The 20,908-nt window shown below is 31.2% G+C and overlaps 3 protein-coding genes across 4 annotated transcripts in view; 1 reads left to right on the top strand and 2 right to left on the bottom strand.

Moving 5' to 3' along the window:
- Positions 1-257: 257 nt before the first annotated feature.
- Positions 258-13,025, top strand: LOC115876247 (tyrosine-protein phosphatase non-receptor type 23). Its single transcript, XM_030891953.1, has 19 exons — positions 258-596; positions 655-857; positions 916-1,087; positions 1,148-1,292; positions 1,357-1,619; positions 1,678-1,857; positions 1,943-2,116; positions 2,665-3,061; positions 4,419-4,808; positions 4,895-5,136; positions 5,196-6,731; positions 7,634-7,826; positions 7,885-8,058; positions 8,610-8,818; positions 8,953-9,219; positions 9,277-9,405; positions 9,628-9,812; positions 11,196-11,503; positions 12,748-13,025. The coding sequence occupies exons 1-19, from the start codon at positions 510-512 to the stop codon at positions 12,873-12,875; spliced, it is 5,382 nt and encodes a 1,793-aa protein (XP_030747813.1). The 5' UTR covers positions 258-509; the 3' UTR covers positions 12,876-13,025.
- Positions 13,026-13,759: 734 nt separating this feature from the next.
- On the bottom strand, positions 13,760-17,894 carry LOC115876315 (sodium channel protein Nach-like). Its single transcript, XM_030892051.1, has 7 exons — positions 17,758-17,894; positions 17,484-17,640; positions 16,653-16,789; positions 15,559-15,685; positions 15,167-15,443; positions 14,121-14,183; positions 13,760-13,890 (listed from the first exon to the last, which is right to left on the bottom strand). The coding sequence occupies exons 1-7, from the start codon at positions 17,892-17,894 to the stop codon at positions 13,760-13,762; spliced, it is 1,029 nt and encodes a 342-aa protein (XP_030747911.1).
- Positions 17,895-18,608: 714 nt separating this feature from the next.
- The window catches only part of LOC115876246 (probable multidrug resistance-associated protein lethal(2)03659), a 35,673-nt gene continuing 33,373 nt past the window's right edge, over positions 18,609-20,908 (bottom strand). For both annotated transcript variants that reach the window (XM_030891950.1, XM_030891951.1), the window contains exon 18: positions 18,609-19,069. In XM_030891950.1, the coding sequence (XP_030747810.1) occupies positions 19,040-19,069 (30 nt within the window). In that variant the 3' untranslated portion in view covers positions 18,609-19,039. The remainder of the gene's footprint in view (positions 19,070-20,908) is intronic.

Here is a 20,908-nt window from a genome sequence, read left to right as displayed (position 1 = left end):
TTTCAGCATTTAATGTACTTTATCTATATTTTTAACTTACTTTTTATGGATTTGTATGCACTCTTTTTTTATGTAAAACCAAAAAAAAATTATATTAATGGAGATATTAATAAAAAAACACAATTTCAAATTAAATTAAAAGAATTTTCGTGCTGCCCCCTATTGAGCAATAGACTTTTTACAAGCAGGAGCGAGAGTACAGCTTACTGTAATACCCATCTTTCATTTTTAGTTATCTGACAGGTCATGACATTTCAGAAGTAAACATTTCGTGGTGATTCAGAATTTGTTGATAAAGTATTTATGTTTATTTGTCTACATTTTTGTCATTTTAATTGTTGATTGTCATCATAAGACTGGTATAAAATTGGTGTATAATTGTGATAATTTTTATAGAAAAATTCCCGTTGGAAGATGTTAAATTAACAAGTTAACTATCGATTCGTATACGTCAAAGGAACAAAACAAATATTGGTCTATTTTTACTAATAATTTTATAACTCCTAACCATGGAAGCTGCCCCAAGACTTCCCATGATAAGCTTTGATCTGCTTTCGTCTACCGAAAGTGTACAGTTTGGTAAAAAGCTGAAACCAGTAAGTAATGTGTAAAGTATGGTATAAAACTTGTGATATATGAGTATGTTTGTTAAAGTATATTGCGAACTTCTACAATGAAGATCCCGAATCTTACACTGCCGAAATCAACCAAATTGATACATTGCGTGCAAGCATTACTCACCCTAGCCCTGATGTTTCCGGAGTTCAACTCTTAAAGAAATATTACTGTCAGCTGCATTTTCTGAAGTCCAGGTTTCCGATGGAGCTTAACCAGCCCTGTTTTATTGAGTTTGAATGGTAGTACTACATTGTAAATATTTGTATGTACAAAATACCTTTTTATTGTTGATTTTAGGAGAGACTGTCAAAATGGTGCTACTGCAGGAAGCATTAATTTCGAATTAATGGCAGTGATGTATAATATTGGGGCCTTACATACGATTCTCGGTGCTCAGGACTCTAGAACAACCCCCGATGGAATGAAATTGGCTTATTCCCATTTTCAGTGCGCTGCTTGGGCATTTCAGGTTTGAATAAATACAATATTTACAAAAATATCCTGAATTTTAATTTATAATTTGTTCTAGGTTGTCAAAGATAAATATTATGATTTAATAGCTTGTGTTACATCAATTGAGGTACCCCTTTTCTATAAAAAAGTCTGCCTAGCTCAAGCACAAGAATGTATTTTAGAGAAAAGTATGCTGGATAATAGAAAGTCGACCATAATTTGTATGTATTATTTTTTTAATAATAGTTATATTTTTTTGATTATTTTTTTTAAAATTTATTATAGCCAAAGTTGCTGTTCAAGTTTATGATTATTATCGTGAAGCTTTGAATACTTTGAAAGGGATAAACGAGGACATTTTTGGGAGAAGTCGTTTCAAAGAGTACATGAAGTATTTTCAGTTTAAATTAAACTACCATAGGTGTATTTCTTTGCTGTTCCAAGGACAACAAGCTGAAGAACTGCAAAAAATGGGCGAGAGAGCTGCTTTCTATCAAGCAGCTTGTGAACAGTTAGAAGAAGCTAGAAAACAACTTACCAGTAAACAGGTAATAATGTATAAAGAATATTTTTGTATTGTTCCTGTTAATTTGAACTATATTTTAGCAAAAAGAACTTGCTGATGCTTTGGCTTTTACTGCGGATGTAGTTGAAGGTAAAAGAAAAGCTGCTAAAAATGAAAATGAGTATATTTACCATGAAGAGGTACCAGATATAGCTAATTTGCAGGAAGTTAAAGGTGCTCCATTGGTTAAGTTGATTGAATTTAATGTAAATGATCCAGAGGTATGTTCTTTTTATTAATATTCTCTAGATCTATTATTTCTTAAAATACTTACATTTAGGTACTATCTAATTTATATTTTTTTAGGTGTCCGGTCCAGACATATTTGCAAGGCTTGTCCCAATGGAGGCTCACGAAGCATCGTCATTATACAGCGAGAAAAAAGCTCAATTATTGAGAAATATGGGCGAAGAAGTTGAAGTAAAAGATCAAGAATTGGCCGAGTTTATGTCTTCAATGCAGCTAGACATGCTAACAAAGGTACCATTAATTTTCCCATATAATTTTACATATAAAATGACAGCGATCTTCATTTCATAGCCACCGCTGACGCCGTTTTTTTTTACATCATATTGTACCGTATGGTCGAAAAAAAATGGCGTTCAGTTGGCTGGGAAATGACGATCGCTGACAGTTCTCATATAAATTTACATATAAAATGACAGCGATCTTCATTGCATAGCCTTCGCTGACGCCTTTTTTTTTCGATCATATTGTATCGTATGATCGAAAAAAAAATGGCGTCCAGTTGGCTGGGAAATGACGATCGCTGACAGTTCTCATATAAATTTACATATAAAATGACAGCGATCTTCATTGCATAGCCTTCGCTGACGCCGTTTTTTTTTCGATCATATTGTATTATAAAACAGAGTTGTAAATAATCATAATTAATATTTTTTTTTTAATTTAGGGTACAACTAGGGGGGTATTGTATATTACAAATATAGTTTATAGATATATACAGGGTCCGGCAATAGTGCGTCGGACATGGGTAGTATAAACATTAATTTTTGATTTTTTTTCAGATGCATCAAGCTTCAGGGATTCCCCAAGAACTGATCGACAGAGCTGCCGCACTTTCGGCCAAACCAAACGCCATTCAAGACTTAGTTGACTCTATGGCGAAGCTTTCTAGCATTTACCATGATGTTGAGGCAAATTTAAATGAGATTGAGGTTCTTCTCAAGGAAGAGGAGGATAATGAGAAGAGTTATCAGGAAATCATGGGAAAAAGACCTCCTAGTATTATTACAACTGATCTGGCTAGAGAGTCATATAAGTACAAAGAGGCTCATAACAAAGCCAATGAGTCGAATCAGACTTTGAAGAAAGCTATGATGACTCATATGGAGAATTTGAAGATTCTCCAGACGCCTATTAGAGAGCTTCAACAAAGGTTGCCTAGTGTTGAGTTGCCTGATGGTAAGTATTTTTTTGTTTTTATTTTTTTTATTTTTTATATATTTTTTCTATTTTTTCTTTATAGTTTTTCAAATAATTTCAAAATTTCTGTTATATTTTTTACGTAAAAAACGGGAGAAATGTATAGTTCTTCACGCAGTAGTTTAATACAGGGACAGATGAAAACTCTTTGGAAAAATTGAAATAAAAATTAAACTTTTACACCCTGTATCTCCAAAAGGAAGCATTTCAAGGCATACATCTATACAAACTTTTGTATTGATTTTTATCTGCAGAATATGCTGCCAAAGAGTCATGAATACAAGTCGGACCACCCTGTATATTGTGTTTTTACCGTTTTAAAATAAGTCCAAACTGGCAGTGATATTTGTTTTAAAATTGAAAAAAAAATATTTACATTTTTAGAGCTTCTGGTTTATTTTACAAAAATACAAGGCATTGCATTTTTTTTTTGTTTTTTGATGTGTTTTTTGTCACACACTGTATAACTAAAAAAGTCCTAAAATTGAAGAAAAATGTTCACATTTTGAAAACTGCTGGTTTAATTCGTTTCATTATTAAATCGACTACCCACGTTGCCACATCAACATGAAAGTATTTTATTTAACGTAAAAATATTTTGTAAAATTTGACACTTTTTTATCTCAGGGGATTTTCAAAAGTGAATGGCAACGTTGCTCGCTCTTAGTACACGGCGAAGAAAATATTATGAGAAAATTTTTTAAAATAAAATATATCAGGAAATTCAAAGAATAATAAAAACATTTTGTTTATTTTTCTTTTTTCATGCATTTTTTTAGTGTAATATATAAGTTCTAAAACTGAAAAATTTTGACACTCACATTTTGAGAGCCGCAGATGTTATCTAAATTTAATCGACTACCCACGTTGCCATATTAACATGAAAGTATATGTTTAATGTAAAAAAACTTTGTAAAATTTCACGTCATCTATATCAGGGATATTGCAAAGATGTGTGGCAACGTTGCGTGCACTTGGTGCATAGTGAAGGATATATCGTACGATCGAAAAAAAAAACGGCGTCAAGGACGGCTGGGAAATGACAATCGATGATAATTTTGGCGAGGTCAATCTCTAGACGCCATTTACTAAAAATTGACATAAAACTTTTTAAAGATTTAAAAAAATGAATAGAATTCTTAAGTAAGCACCATTAAAAAATAAAGATGAGTAGTTGACCTCGCTAAAATTATCATCAATTGTCATTCCCCAGCCTTCACCGACGCCGTTTTCTTTTCGATTATTCTAAGAAAAACTCTAATAAGCCTGCAGTTCTAAAAAGTATTGTAAAATATGCAGGGAAATTTATTGTATAAAAAAATATATATTATTTTAGCTAATATTGATCAAAACTTACTGAAAGAACTTGAACTTCTCAACTCTAAAGTTGACGAAATGAAAACTCAACGAGCCATGTTGTGGGCTCAATTAAGAGATTCCGTTCACAATGACGACATAACCAATGCCTTAGTCACTAAACCTCAAGATACATCACTTGAACAGCTGTTCACTAAGGAACTAGACAAACACACCGCACTAGTGAACTTGTTGCTTCAAAATTTATCAGCCCAAGAGAACATTAGGAAGGCTTTTATTGATTGCTACGCTGGAGCAGTGAACACAAGAAGATATATACAGGATATTATACAGAAACGGAATTCAACAGTTCAGGCTTTGATAGCGTCACATGATTCGTATGATGATTTGTTGGCCAAAGCTAATAAAGGTAACTATAGTATCATAACATATACATCTTCTCGCGTAACATTTCCTTGCTTTGACAATTTTTATTTAACAGTATTGCTATTATAGGTATTGAGTTTTATACAAAACTTGAAACAAATGTTTCAAAATTACTTCAAAGAATAAAAGGTGCAAGTAAAGTCCAGCAAGAAGAAAGAGAACAAATGCTCGCGAAAAGTACAGCTAAAAAAGCTGACGTCACTCCCACACCAGTTAATTCATCAGTTTCATCAGCTCCAAAATTAAAGGACTACCTTGAAGCTAGAAAAAAAGCTGGATCGTTGCCTTCATACCAAACCATGACCTATGGAGTACGTTTTATTGATTTTTTTCTCCAAAAAATTGTAACAAATCATTTATTTTTTTACAGGGAATATCACAAAACCTTCCTGACTCTCAAAACTGGCCCCCTAGTGTTAGACCTGCTCCAGTTGGCTCAGAAATTAACTCTGATCCAACTAATCGTTTTGCCAATGAAAACACGGCTTTATATTATCAACAAACTAATCAAGGTTATGGTCAACCTTCTCAAAACTCTTATAATTCTCCTGCACCTATGACAGATTTGACAAGCAGAATGGGGACTTTGATGTCAAAGCCAGATCAAGCTTCTGTACCGGTCGTGTCAAACTATAACACCCAGTATTCTTACAGCAACTACATTCCGCAGAATTATACTCCCACGTCATATACTTATGCTTCGCAAGTTTACACTGATAATCATGATGTTCAGAGCCCTACAAGTCATGATTCTAGCAAGGCTAATACTAGTACTACTAATTCTTATAATACTATATCAAGTTACATGCCTAATGTTGCTCAAAATTCTGAAAATACAAATGTTGGAGCTTACTCTGGATATGGTCAACCTGCAGCAAATCAAAAATCAGTACAACTGGATGAAACTGCAAGTAAATCAGCTGGAAATCAACAGACTCAATATTCATCTCAGCAATATTCACAAAGTCCATATTCACAATACCAGAACAGTTCTCAGTACGCTCAGAACTACCAGAATCAGAATTCTCAGTTATCTCAGTATTACCAATCTCAAAACGCTTCACAGTATCCCCAACAGCAATATGCTGGAGCAAGTCAGCAACAAGGTTATGTTTCAACTGGTCAGCAACCTAATTATGCCGGTTCAACACAACAGCAACAGTATAATAATACTCAGAATCAACAACAAGCATATGCTTCTTCAGTCGGTCAGCAACAGTATGCTACTCCAACTCAGCAATATCCGTCCCAGAATGCTTCGTCAGGTTATTATCAAACTTCACAAAATGTTAATGCATCATCAGCACTAAAATCATCATCTGAACCTCAAATTAAGGCTCCTGGTCCAGAATCTGGAGTAGTGGGTCAGCAAACTCCTAGTAATCAGCAACAAGGTTACGTTTCAACTGGTCAGCAACCTAATTATGCTGGATCCACACAACAGCAACAGTATAATACCCAAAATCAACTACAAGCATATGCTGGAACTGGTCAGCAATCAAATTATCCTAGTTCAGTTCAACAACAACAATATTCTAGCTTAACTCAAAATCAACAAACATATGAACCAACTGGTCAGCACTCTAATACTCGGTTAAATCAGCAACAGTATGCTACTCCAAGTCAGCAATATCCTCAGGGTGGTATTCCACAAGAACAGGCACCGACGCTAAAATCTTCGTCAGAAAGTCAAATTAAAGCGCCTGGTCCGGAATCTGGAGCACTGACTCAGCAAACTCTTAGTAATCAGCAAGTAGGTGTTTCTGGTACTTATGGTCAGTACCAAAATATGAGTTATCCTCAAACTCAGACGCCTGGATATGCATCGCAGCAGCAAGGAACAGCTAATATGCAGCAAACTTACTATCCTTATGGATATGCTCCAAACTTTTCCAGTAATCTTGATGTAAGTATTTTTTTAGATATAATAATAAATTAAGTTTGAATCACCTTGTGTATTTAGAAAAATATTTTAGTAAATGATATGAGCATTTTCAGAATAGTGGGCCACCCTGTATAGTTATATATATATTTTTTGCTTTATATAGTCTTCGAAGAGCATGTCTTTTTTAAGCATCCTTGATAGTGATAGATGTGTCTGTCATTTTAATTTCAAAGTAGTTTATTTTATTTTACAAAGAAATAAGTTGGTACAATCGGAGCGCATAGCAGGAAATTAATATATTTAAAATTTGATTAACAAGTGATTACTTCAAAATATTGTGAAAAGAAACTTTATAAAACTGAAAAAATGTAATTGAGTTATTTTATTAAAAAAAAACGGTATGTGTTAATACGAAACAAACAAGAACGAAACACCACATACCAAAAAAATATAAAAAAGAACTATTTCTTACTTAGGTATACAAACTTTATTGATGCTAACTTTATTGCTGTATAAGACTTTCTGCCTGGGCAGCGAGTATTAACTAAAAAACTGTGCTCCGGGTCTACAGTTAATTTTTCCTCGATTTTTCCTCCACTTGACTTAGAAAGACACAAAACACACGTAATAACACGAATCAAAATGCATCATCTTCCAAAACGCAGGGTATTTGACATAAGTTGACACAAAATTATAACCTATAAATTGGCAAGACTTTGACCAGCCTCAAAAATCTAAAGGCGAGTTCATAGGCATCGGCGTCCGTTTGTCGTTCGTCATTCCGTCAAACCAATAAAATTGAAATATCATCTGTCATTTTTGAAGTAAACCAATAAAACTGGTTAAAAACAAGGGACGACGCATGATATTTATGGGGATTTACTAAAATAACACATTAATTGATTGACTAAAATATCTTTTAGACTGCTTCTCAGAATTTATACAACGTGACGCAGTATCAGAATCAGTATTATACTCAGGAACATGCCACATCTGTTGCATCAAGCAACATCAACAATTACTCCACCTATTCCGCTCCACACAATGATTACAAAGTTCAAACAGGATCACCGAACGTTTATAATATGTCGACAGGTGTATCACAGGCTGTAACAAGTGAGGTTATGTGATATATTTCTGAATATATTTAAAACAAAATATTATTTTTTTAAAGGTAATGTGAATTCATCTGCAGCAACAACTCCGGCGAACTACAGTAATTATGGCAGTGTCTACGGTTATAGTCAGGCAAACTATCCAGCTACAGTGACTACAGTTTCCTACACTAATCCAACGATGACAGCTCAAACTACGTCAAATAAGGACTCTAACATTGATTTACTTTCAGGTAATTATACTATTGTCTGACAGTGACAGTTGGGTCTGTCATTTTAATTCAGACAAAATAATATTTTCTTTGGGTATGGATTTTCCTGTTTGTCAGTGACATATTTTCCAGATTTTTACACTTTGCATAAAGTTAATTTAAAAAAACTCGTAAAAAACAGTATATATAAATAAATAAATAACGCTTTATTGTACACAAAGCCAAAATAGCTTCATCAACAAAGCATTTACAAAACAAACAAAAGCACAAAAAAATATACAAATAAAAAAAATATCATACAATACAAATCATAGAATTAAAAAAAAAATTACGTTATTAAAATTACTACATTAATACATGGACATTGCGGAACACAAAAAAAGGCGTATCAATAAAATTTTACAATAGGAAAATTGTAAATGTATATAATCATTTAAGAGTCATAAAATATTAAATACTAGACTTTTAACCAGTGTGTGAGATGATCAAAATTTTAAAATTCAAAATTGTTCATGATTAACATTTGTAATATTAAGTATTATTATTAAGTATATAATTTGTATTTTCTCTAGGTTTGGATTTCTCTGTTAGTCAAATACCGACTTTAACACCCCAGCAAAACGTTTCACAAGAAAAACTAAAAGAACCTCAGCCTGACACTAAGTCTGTGGCTCCATCTATCGAGATCAAACAGCAAACACCTGTTGTGCAAGTAAAGGAAGAAAATGCGAAGAAAGAGGTTGTTAGGGTGTTGCCTACCAAACCACTTAACAACAGTGAGGTAAGTACAGTAAAGAGATAAAAAAACGGCGTCAAGTTGTCAAAAAAACTATCAAGAATGGAGTTCATGATGTCGATTAGCATTATACTTCTTCATTTATCTTTTTATACAAAGATTTTTATACTTTTTTGTAGGTTAAATCACTGTTTAATCAAGAACTGGAAAAATACGAAAAATACGTTGAAACATTGACTACGAAAACACTGAGTGGCCCCACTACTTTAGACGTCAAATGGAAAGAAATCCAAGACTGGCAAGAACTGGATAACCAAAAAAGGATCATTTCTGTGGCCAGGTGTTATCCAATGAAGAACAGGTATCCAGATATATTACCTTATGATTACTCCAGGGTTGAATTGAAGTATTCTGATGATGATTATATTAATGCCTCATTCATTGAGGTAAGTATAATAATTTTAAAAGATATACTATTTATTTTTATTAAATTTTGTTTCTAGCAATTGTCACCGTTTTCACCACAATTTATAGTGACTCAAGCACCATTAGCGTCGACCTTTAGTGATTTTTGGACTATGGTCAGGGAACAGCAGGCTGAGTTAATATTTTGTCCATTAAATGAAAAAGAAGTATGTACTTTTTTCTACATATTTAAATTTTTTTATTATTTTTTAATTTTATTATTTATTTTTTTTTGAATTTTATTATTTCTTTATTTTTTAATTTTAATATTTCTATATTTTTTAATTTTGTTGTTTGTTAATTTAATTTTTCTTTTCTCTAACATTTTTTTATTAGTTTTTATTTTTTTTTAAGTGAATTATTTACGTTTTACATATTTTCTGTTATAGATTGGAGATGATATATATTGGCCAACAGAAAAAGGTAAAAACATCAGCATCTCCAACATGGTTTTGTCTTTACAAAGCATGGTAGTTAAACCAAACTGGATAGAAAGGCTTATCCTGATAAGCATTCCAGAGAAAAAAGAATCCTCGGTGGTGATGCATTTGCAGTTTACCTCTTGGCCTGGAAGGTAGGTTAAATATACAGGGCGTTCATTTTTTTAGGACCAGTGAGAGAAAAACTTTTTTTAAGAATTAGTTGTTGAAATATGTTGAAAGTAGGGCATTCAATCCCGGGATCCCGGAATTGTAATTTATTTAGTCTCGGGATTTTCGTTATTCATCTTTACACTTTTTCATTAATCTATATTGTGTCGAAGTTTTGCATAATAGTACAATTATGCGCGCACAGACAACCTTGAACATATGGCAACAATGAAGAAATATTTTATGTTTATTGCATTCATGCTTACCTAATGATTATGTTCTTTTTGGTTTAAATTATTTTTTTGTACTACTAAAAGAATAATTATTTATTTGTTACATTTTTTGTAATTGTTTATTTATGTTTATGCGTTTCATGTTCTTTTTGGTTTAGATTAATTTCTTTCCTACTAGAATAATCGTTTTTTGTTATATTTGTTTAATATTTATGTTTACTGCCATCTATGTTTATGTTCTTTTTGGGTTAGGTTATTTTTTTCCTACTAAATGAATCGTTTTTTATTTCATTTTGTTACTGTTTATTTTTAATGCATTTACGTTCACCTCTGTTTCATCTATGTTTGTGTGTTTATGTTATTTTTAGTCCTCTGAATCGAACGAAGAGAGTATGTTTTAGATTCTTGGTTTTGTGTTAATGTTGGATTTTTTTAAATAAAAGGTTTTCTTACAGTTGAGGGTTGGAACCTTTGGTGTTACACAGCAAAATAAAAACACTAAATCACCACAATACACCAAAACACTTTTACTTTTACACTGGACGCGCGTTTCGCTAACCATGTTAGCATCATCAGCAGATGATTATAAACTAAAGTACAATCTACAAGTTGAGCGTTTATATACTCGCCCAGTGGGCACCGAGTGGGCGTGGCAAAATCTAGCAAACCGAGTCAGAGCCCACTGAGCGTAACAGTTAGATTTCCGCCACTAGAGTAGTAGGAACAAAGAACCTGAAGGAATTGGACCATTGTCTCTGTTCATACTATCTTTACATTTATTAATTCTGATGCTTTCATATGCATCTAATTGCCTGTAATTTGAGACTTGTTTAATTAATTTTAAATTATTAAGATCTATACAATGTTCTTTATCAACAATATGTTCGGCAACGCAAGATTTATCCGGTCTACCATATCTTATCTGAGCTAAATGTTCTTTAAATCTAGTTAATATTGATCTTCTAGTTTGCCCAACATATTTCTGATCACAATCTTTACAAGAAATTTCATAAATACCTGATAACAATCTTTATAAGAAATTTCAGAAATACCTAATATTCATTTGAATGTCTAACAATTCTATCATGATGTATTATAAAATTATTAGTATTTATGAAAAATGTATTTTTATAGTCTGTTTCCTACAAGCCCCGAACCTTTCATAAGCTACGTTTTGGAACTGATCAGTCTGTTCCAACAACAAAAAACACCCAGTCATCCCATCGTTGTCCATTGTTCATCGGGCATCGGAAGAAGCGGACTTCTCTGTCTGTTGACCAATGCCATTCTCCAAGTGACCAATCAGGCCAACGCTATTCCAGATCTGGCATTACTAACCTCAAAACTAGGAAATTTCAGGAAAAACATTCTTAGGGATAGAGAGCATTTGAGGTTCGCCTATGAAGCGTTGCTTTGTTACATGAAACAAGTTCTTCTGCAAGGTAAGTTTTTTTTTATTTTTATTCCAACTTTTTGTTTTATTCATTTTATATTGTTTTATACTAGCTCTGGTCACTGTATTTCCGTGATCTGTACTTTAATGCATACGACAGAGATACATATATACGACCAGTTGACAGACAAAGAGACACAAAATAAAAAGCGGCATGCAGTGTTGCCGGTTCGTACGAAAAATACAATAATAAACGACCGAAAAACAATACCGGGTGCGTCTCAAAAGTGGCTCACCTCTATAACTTTTTATTTTTTTCAGATAAAGAAAAGAGATTTTGGTATGTTAGTATATGACATAAATTAGGATTGATTGACGTATTCAATTGTTTTTGGTTACTTCCGGTTTCACCGGAAATGACTATAACTTTTGATTTTTAAATGACACCCTCGGTATTTTTTTACTTTATTCGATAGAAAATGACACACTGAATAGAATGACGTATCATATGCCAACTTTTGACATTTTCTCATATGGTTTATTTGAAATTGTAACATGCGGTTCATAACGACAATTTGACTCGAAATACCAAGTGTGTGGTACCAAATTATTCGTAAAAAATGCTTTTCCCAAATGCCAATTAGCCACCTTTGTTCCATTTGAAAAAATTGAGATATGATTAAAAATACGATTTAGGCATTTTTTAACTGGCCAGAACAAGACACGAAAAACATTAGACGATCAAATCTATTTTTTCAAGGCTTCTTGATTAAAAATTAGTGTTTTTAACACAGCCATGGCACTCTAGATTGAAATTTAAAATACCAATTTTAAGTGAAAATGTCAAAAATTGACATATGATATGCCATTTTGTTCAGAGTGTCTTCAGAGAGAAAAATATACCGATAGTGCCATTTAAAAATCAAAAGTTATAGTCATTTCCGGTGAAACAGGAAGTGACCAAAAACAATTGAATACGTCAATCAATCCTAATTAACGTCATATACTATCATGCCAAATCTCGTTTTTTTTTATCTGAAAAAATTACCTTTTACTTTTGAGACGCACCCGGTATAGTAATTTCTGTTATTTTTTTATGTCGTTCGTCGAAATGTTCTCTAAGTCAAATGAACTCAGTGGCATTTATTTCAATCATTTTTGATCGAACTGTATAAAAAAATTCTCTTACAAATAACGCGTTTTTTAGAAATAAAATAATCGAAATTAAGAAAATAAATGATATAGGATCAATAAAATCTCATTTTTCATACTATTTTTTGATTTTATTTACAGATACTTTGAAGAAAAAACTAAGCGAAGTGGTTCCAGTTAAAGAAGAACCCAAACCCACGCCAGAGGTACAAGAGAACATCATTGACCCTCTGAGTACCTTGGACCCATTTTGGGCAAGCAAAAAATAACTTATTTCCGATATTATAAATGTCTAATAATATTATTCTTATTATTATATAGATAGTACATACAAACCTTAATAACATTTTAGGCTGATTAGATTTATAATATGTTAATATAATTTATCAACTATTCGAATAAAATTATGTTGAAAATTATTACAGTTTTTTTTATTGAAGTCTCAGACTGACAAATAAAATGCAAATAGTAATGGCTCTGTTTTTTTATTACTCTGGGTGAATGGTTTTTAAAAAGCATCCTTTTTTAAGGTGTTTCGTATTGAGAAAATGGTTTCTATGGGTTTAGGATGGGCAAATGTCAAAGTAGGTGTTGGATTCTTTGTTTTTACTCTTTTTTCTATCAGTTTTATACCGAAATAATAGAAGATCTCTGCCACTGCTATGAAACTGAAACCAGTGAATAGTCCGAGAATGCCACCATAATATGCTAAAACATGAGTAGATTGAATTATTTTTTATCAAAACTATATATTTTTCTCAGATATGATATGACTCAATATCTATAGTCTGTCCATCAGAGGACTTGATATTGGCAGTTGTGCGTTTTAGCTTTAAATTATAGTACTAATCTTATTTCTACAGAATTGTCTTTACAAGAAGAAAAACTTTTTTATTATGTATATTTTGAGAAAAATGTTTGCTTGTTGTTGTTTGCTCACCTAAAATAGTATGCCAGGAGAACAAAACTTCTCTTCGGTATTTTGAACCAACCAAATCCTCAAAATACACTCTGATCACTGAGTGATTCCCCAAAGATGACTTGTCACTAAAAGAAACAAGTTTCACCAACGAAACGAGGAAAATTGATGTGAGAAACTATACATATCCATGGTTGCTTGTTTGGGTTATAGAATTTATGGTGTTCTTACTACTTACATGCCAAAACGGTTTGTAAAATGTACATCGAATGATCCTTGGTAGCAAGCCGTCGAATATCTCACAGTTTCACAATCTTCTGGGCAATCATAACTTGACACATTTTCTTTGTTGGTTTCATAAAGATCTAGAAGGTGAATAAATAAGAAAAAAATAATTATAAGTAGACCTTGCAGTCAAACACTGTTCTTTTTAGAACCTCTTTTAGTGCAAAGTGTACAAGATAGTATGTAAAAGTGGGCAATGCTGTGTCGGTCAGCTTAATCACGTGACTAAATGTTTATTTGGTTTGATCTATATATTATAATACAGCATACCATCATGCTCTTTTAAGTGTGCAGTAAATCATATGTTTACCTTCATATTGAGTCACACATAATGCATCTTTAGGTGTGCACACTCTCCATTTCTTTTTAGTTTCTAAAAAAAATCGCACCAAGAAAGTGGTTATCATATACATACAAATTATGTTATTCTCTGTTTAAATTTAATAAAATTATATAAGGATTCTTGCCACTTAATTGCTTATATTGAAATTTAATTCTACGCAGTGTTTATCATAATGTGGATCAACCTGCTCTCACTACCGGTTTCGGAGCCCTACTCCATCATCAGGTGAGCTTGGGCAGATCCACAAAATGACAACCACAGCGCAGAGATAGTTAATTCCGACTTGTCGGAAAGTGTCGGTTAGATATTAAGTCTCGAACGGGGCCCAAGCTTACCTGATGATGGAGTAGGGCTCCGAAACCGGTAGTGAGAGCAGGTTGATCCGTATTATGACAAATACAGCGTAGAATTAAATTTCTATATAAGCAGTTAAGTGGCAAGAATCCTTATATAATTTTATTATATACCTATACTGCAAGAAATTTGTTTTCTATTTTATAATTTGGCTTGCCTGAAAAAAAGCCTTTTACCATACTTTTACTATCGATAGTTGCGCCCCGGTGGTACGAAGGTACTACCATTGCACGCAAGCCGCTATTTCCCGTTCAGGACTCAATATCTAACCGACACTTTCCGACAAGTCGGAATTAACTATCTCTGCGCTGTGGTTGTCATTTTGTAGATCTGCCCAAGCTCACCTGATGATGGAGTAGGGCTCCGAAACCGGTAGTGAGAGCAGGTTGATCCACATTATGACAAACACAGCGTAGAATTACATTTCTATATAAGCAGTTAAGTGGCAAGAATCCTTATATAATTTTATTATAAAAATAAATTACAATCTTCTTAAGCGTCTAAAAAAATAAAGAGTACGAGCTCAATGTCGTCTAGTCATTGAGCTCGCCAAAATTATCATCGATTGCCTTTACCGAGCTGTCTTTGACGCCATTTTTTTATCGTAGGGTTCAATAGTTATTATTGACACTAAATCACAATAAAAATATATTACCTACCTCTGTTCGGAATATAGAATGGAATACATCCGCACTTTTCATAAGTAATTTTGGCATTATGATCAACCAGACAATTGTGAAAATTGTAAAAAGGAAAAAAAGTCATCCGTCTTTCGTCAGGAAACAAACAATTTCTTTGATATAGAGGCATTCTGCGCAGACCTGATGATGCGCTGACTATTAATGGAGTTATACCAATCAGAGTGTTGGTTTCTATAGAGCACAGTATGTTACTGGATGCTACATCTGGGAAGTCTTCACTTAGGTGTATTAAGATCTGGAAAATATGCATGTAGTTGTAGTGTTAATAATATCTTAAAATAATTATTATAATTGAAAGTATTCAGTAATAAAATAATATTGGATTAGTCTCAAAAGGTTGTGCTATTTACCCTGTACCCAACAGAAGATATATCTGTTACAAAATAATCATCAGGATTATTGTCCAGCAGTACCTCCAATCCAGATTGGTAACCTACACCTGATACTCTTTTAGGTTCTTGTAATTCTTTTGCATATCTAAAATATTAAAATATATACCGGGTGATACATCATAGACACACAAGTTGTGTTGTTCACTGTTTTACTTTGTTTTCAAGTAAAACTCCAATAAGATTTTTTTCTATTATGCATTATAAACAAAATGTAAACCGAGTAAAAATTAAGTAAAGTTAACCCACAGTATTAATGTACATTAAAATTAACTAAAACACTAATTTGAAGTAACAATATAAATTGTAAAGTAGCTAAAATTCGTTTAAGTATCACTTTTTGATTAAATTCAAATAAACAACTTTGTTGAAACGATCTTACATGCTCTTCCTGATTGGTTTTATCCGTTCTTTTTTATTCAGTGACAACATTTGGTTTTTGATATATATTTTAATAAGTATAGACGCTATATATTTGCTTAAAGAAGCATTTTTTTATAAAAAATTGTATGAGATTATAAGACATCTTGCATGTATTCAGGTATTATCTCCTTTATGTGATTCTCTAACTATTTTATTGAATTAAACACAGAATGAGTGTTAAATAAGTACAAATATTTTCAGGGCTGGTAGACCTCGATAAAAGAAACATATTTTCTCTTTACCGTTTTTCAAATATGTCCAAAATAACCGAGATATTCAAATTTGAAACAAATAATTTTTAAATTTTTTTAAAAATTGATTTATTTTTAAAAAAATTTGAGAGCCATCCAGATTTTTTCTGTATTTGCATCTTTTTAGTAAACCGTAACCATAGAGTAAAGCCGTAACTATGGTAATATACCGTGGGAAATTTGCGGTGAACAGGCAGTTCTAAAAAGTTTTTTAAAATATACAGGAAAATGTAAAAGAAAATGCACGATTTTCAACATCTTTAACCATCATAGACGTTTTCCTGGGGTCAAAATCTTAAATCTTAAACCCCTAAAAATATTTGCACTTAGACTCACCCTGTATAAAAAGATTAATGGTAGTTCGACTCTTTAAGTACTTACAGTTTATATTGGATGTAGTTGAATGAGCAACAATAGCCGTTCGCTGTTTTAGTTTGTGTAAATAATTGCTTGCATCTATCTTCATTTCCTTTCCAAATACAACGTTTGAGAAAATCGGAACAAGATGGTGCTACCGACTGAAAAATCTTTTTCAAAAGATAAATACATGAGAAATATTACCCAGAGAAAGTTAATATAAAAACAGTACAATAATAAAACATATGTTTTCAAGATATCAACGATTTCTTAGATGTTCTGATCTTTCATGGTTTCCGAGATCCCCGTAGTCACTCTGGAATTTGAGCTATCTTTTATACTTTTGTTTATTTTTTTCTTTTCAAACATTTTATAGAGCGTACTAGATTATCCTGTTTTATTTAATACTTTGTACCTCTTGACGGCAAAGTAAGAGTTTATTGTCAATCTTGTGGTACGGCTGACTGATTGACCAAATGATATGGATCAATTTGACAGATGTTGTCATTTATTCTCTCTATTTTTGTTTAAATTTTGATTCAAGCATTTTCTATATATTTCAATATCTTTCTAGATTTGAGTATTCTATTTTCTTACTATTTTTCGTTAAATTTCTATTCTATAATATCCACATTGATTTGCAGAGATCTCTATTATATGTCTATTATGCGTGCGTGACGTGAGCTGTCAATCGAATATGGCAGAGTTTAAATCCTAATTTATTTACTAATTAACTTTCTCTACCTATACAACAAATCAGAGATCATTAAAATCTATCCACCTCATCTTGAGTTATAAATAGTTAACAAACAAGCTTTGTTTGATTTATTTAGATTAAAACAACAAATTACTTACCTTCTCAATAGTTTTATTTTCAACTTTCAAAATACTCTCCAGTATTTCATTATCTTTGTTATTGTAATCGTACTCTTTATCGTTATTTAACAAATAAATAAACGACTCAAAAAATTCGTCGACATCAGAAACTGGAATATCTGTTTTTCTGGATATTCTGTAACAAGCAAACTCTTATATTTTTTTCTTACATTATCTTTTATGTAAATAAATAATATTACATACATTTGTGCTTGCTGTGCTGCTAACTTCTTAGATATTTTATTAAAATTACATATGGTGACTGCTGGAAATGGGTAGTTGTAAATCAGGTGTTGGTAGGATTCTGCCAGAAAAACTACTGGGCGTTCTTGAAAAATAAACCAAGCAGCTAGGAGTACTGATAATGCTGTTATGAAAGCCGCCACGCATACCAGTATCCAAGATATTCTACAAAATATTGAAATTTTAATTTGTAGTATGCACACAACCAAAGTTATAAGTATATGGGATCACTCATTCGCTCTGTACAAAAGAATAGAAATAAAAAAACACATTTATGTGCAGAAAAATTTTACTAGTGCAAAAAATCTGTAATAAAAATCTAGTCTATATTATTTTATGATAAATTTTCAAAAAAAAAATTACTTTCCGCACTTTGAAGTTGCCAATATGGAGAATTTCCACCCGTGCAGACTCGTATTCAGGCAGAACTGATCCCATTGATATTTTATTCGTCTAAATAAATATTTATTTTTCATTTTGTTCGGTTAAAAGCCCAGACTTTTATTTAAATTAAAATATTCCCTCGGCTTTAAAACACAAATTGTGATTTATTTATGGGCATATTTAGTTTTATTGGCTTTTCGATTGTATCAAAGTTTTAAATAAATGATTTTTACTTGCGAGCATTAGAGAGCTACATTTAAAAAAAAAATATATTTAACCCGTATTTATTTATTTTTTTAATAAAATACAGTTTCTGTAAAAGTTTCTTACTTCCAAAAACCAAAAAATATTTACAGTGTGTCCCTGTTGCAACTTGTAAAGTGTGTTTTGTCGCAGAGCTAATATTCTGTGATTTTGTGGTGATATAAGGTTTGAGTTTGTCGATTAATGCACTTGAAACAGAAATAAAACGCTAAATTAAAAACAGCAATTTATTTAGTAATTACATTAAAACAAACTAATTTATAAATAATACAAAATAAAAACAATAAAACAGATAAAACTAGAAAACAACGTTTCTTAGACGAACAAAAAATATAAAATTTTATATTTGAATCTGTATAATATTTTTTTCCTAATCTTACCTACAGCAAATATATTATTCTACTTAATTAATAATAATAAAAAAATAAATTATTTGTACCTTAAAATTTATAACGTACTATATTTAAAAATATCATATTTTCGACGATTTGTAGATTGATTGTTACTCTTTCTACCAATATCCTTTTTTATAGAGCTTGGACCTTTTTTCTCTTTTTTTTTCTTGTAAGTATGACCTGGGGTTCCTTAATAACAGTTTCATTATTTTCCTGAGTAGGATCCTGGTATTTTATTTTTTCTTTTTACTATCTATCTTCCTGTAACCTCTGATAACTCTGAAAGAAAAAATATAAATAAAATAATATAAATTTTCTAAGTTTCTATGAAAGAAAATGCCTTCATTTTGCTATATACAGGGTGATGAGTCTTAAATAAGTGGAAATATTTTCAGTGCTAGTAGATCTAGATAAAAGAAACATATTTTCTCTTTACCGTTTCCCAAATAAGTCCAAAATAACCAAGTTATTTTACTTAAAAATAAATATTAAAAAGTTTTCTGTATTTCTGTATGTACCCATGGTATTCTAAAATGTAATTTTTATATATTTTCATATTTACAGTGGCTATATCTATTTGATATAATAAGTTATTAAAACTTAACTACGTAACAATGTAACGTAATTTTCAACTAAAATGTTTGTAGAACAACACATAAACGACAAAGTATGTCGAAGTTATTTTCTCCAAAACATAACTTAAGGAATTTCATCAAATAACTTTGAACATATCAGATAATCTGCTATAAACACCAAAGATTGTTGTTAAATTTTACTTTCATTTACGATATACAAGTAAGTTTTACAATATAAAGTTAAATTATAGGTACTTTATTTTGTTAACAAAGTTTTTTACTTTTAGAAAGAAATTCGTAGAAAACTTTATACTTTTTACTACAATAAAATAAAAAGTAAAAAATTTATAACGTATATGTCTATTTTTTAAATCTTTTAACGTAAAGAATATATAAAAATATATTGAGCCTCTGTTTTTAGAGCTGTTTTAGCATTATCTATATGTCACTCACGTTATATTCTCATTTAAAATGACATTTTGATTAATGTTCAAACACGCCATGTTTAAATAGATACTAGATACCAACAGTAGGCCAATTTACGCAAACATCAATTATGAAGACATTGAAATACATTTATATGTGTTTTAAACACCGAAATGTTACATATAATTGTTAAATAATTGCTATTTAGTAATTTGTAATTGAATATGCATTTTGTTTATAGAAGAAAATATTTAATTTTATATGTTTTACAACTGTGGTGTTAGTATTTGGCAGAAAAATTTAATTAAAGCATCTAGAAATCTATAAAACAAAAATTAAATTAAATTGTACTGAAGCTGTGGTTGGTTCCTTGTGAAACATCGTTGAAATATTAGTATTTTAATAAAGCACGCTTTTAGATGTTTCAAAAAACTTTTAATAAGAGTAACTTTAACTCTACATATATGTTTCGGCTTTTTAGGCCTTTTTCAAGAGTTTTTTAAGAACTAATCGTCTAACTACACTGTAACTATATATATATTTGCTATGGGGGTGGGTTCAGAGAGTTTACAATAGGGGTAATAAAAAATGTGTTTAGAAATCCTTGTTGGTCGTTAACATTATTTTCGTTTTTAACAGATTTTAGTATTTCTAACTATTCAATGTAATTTAAGCGTCTACCTTTTGTTTCTCTGTGTAGTAACTTAATTGAGTTTTCATTAGTTTTGTGATTATTTACTATGCAATGAGTTGCAAGACCAGAACTATGCTGGAGATTATTAATAGACTTTACATGTTCTTTAATCCTTATATCTAAATTTCTACCTGTTTGACCTATGTACACGGCATCACAATTATTGCAATCCACCCTATATACACCCAACTTATTTTTGACATTAGTTTTGTCTTTATTATTTAATAAAATTGACCTAAATTTCTTTTATTTACGTTAATAGTTTTACATCCTATTTTATTGAGATTATTTGATATTTTGCTAGTTAAATTAGGAATGTAGTTTAAAAGTCGATAATTGTTATTGTCTTTAGAATTAGCGGAATAAAAATTTTTCGTTAATATTTTCTTTTGTTTTTTCTTTAGCATATTATCAATAAGGGAA

This window comes from Sitophilus oryzae, unplaced genomic scaffold (genome assembly GCF_002938485.1).
Source record: "Sitophilus oryzae breed Bouriz unplaced genomic scaffold, Soryzae_2.0 scaffold_1430_pilon_pilon, whole genome shotgun sequence".
Classification (NCBI taxonomy): Eukaryota; Metazoa; Arthropoda; class Insecta; order Coleoptera; family Curculionidae; genus Sitophilus; species Sitophilus oryzae.
This window is presented reverse-complemented; position numbering and strand designations above follow the sequence as displayed.

What these genes read in the sequence shown, in the direction of transcription:
- LOC115876247 (XM_030891953.1), top strand. Translation starts at nt 510, where the DNA reads ATGGAAGCTGCCCCAAGACTTCCCATGATAAGCTTTGATCTGCTTTCG. An exon ending in ACCAAACCATGACCTATGGA is followed by an intron (nt 5,137 to 5,195) that starts GTACGTTTTATT and finishes ATTTTTTTACAG; the next exon opens with GGAATATCACAAAACCTTCC. An exon ending in GTCCATTAAATGAAAAAGAA is followed by an intron (nt 9,406 to 9,627) that starts GTATGTACTTTT and finishes TTTCTGTTATAG; the next exon opens with ATTGGAGATGATATATATTG.
- LOC115876315 (XM_030892051.1), bottom strand. Translation starts at nt 17,894, where the DNA reads ATGCGTGGCGGCTTTCATAACAGCATTATCAGTACTCCTAGCTGCTTG. An exon ending in ATTTCCAGCAGTCACCATAT is followed by an intron (nt 17,641 to 17,757) that starts GTAATTTTAATA and finishes TGCTTGTTACAG; the next exon opens with AATATCCAGAAAAACAGATA. An exon ending in TATCTTCTGTTGGGTACAGG is followed by an intron (nt 15,444 to 15,558) that starts GTAAATAGCACA and finishes CATATTTTCCAG; the next exon opens with ATCTTAATACACCTAAGTGA.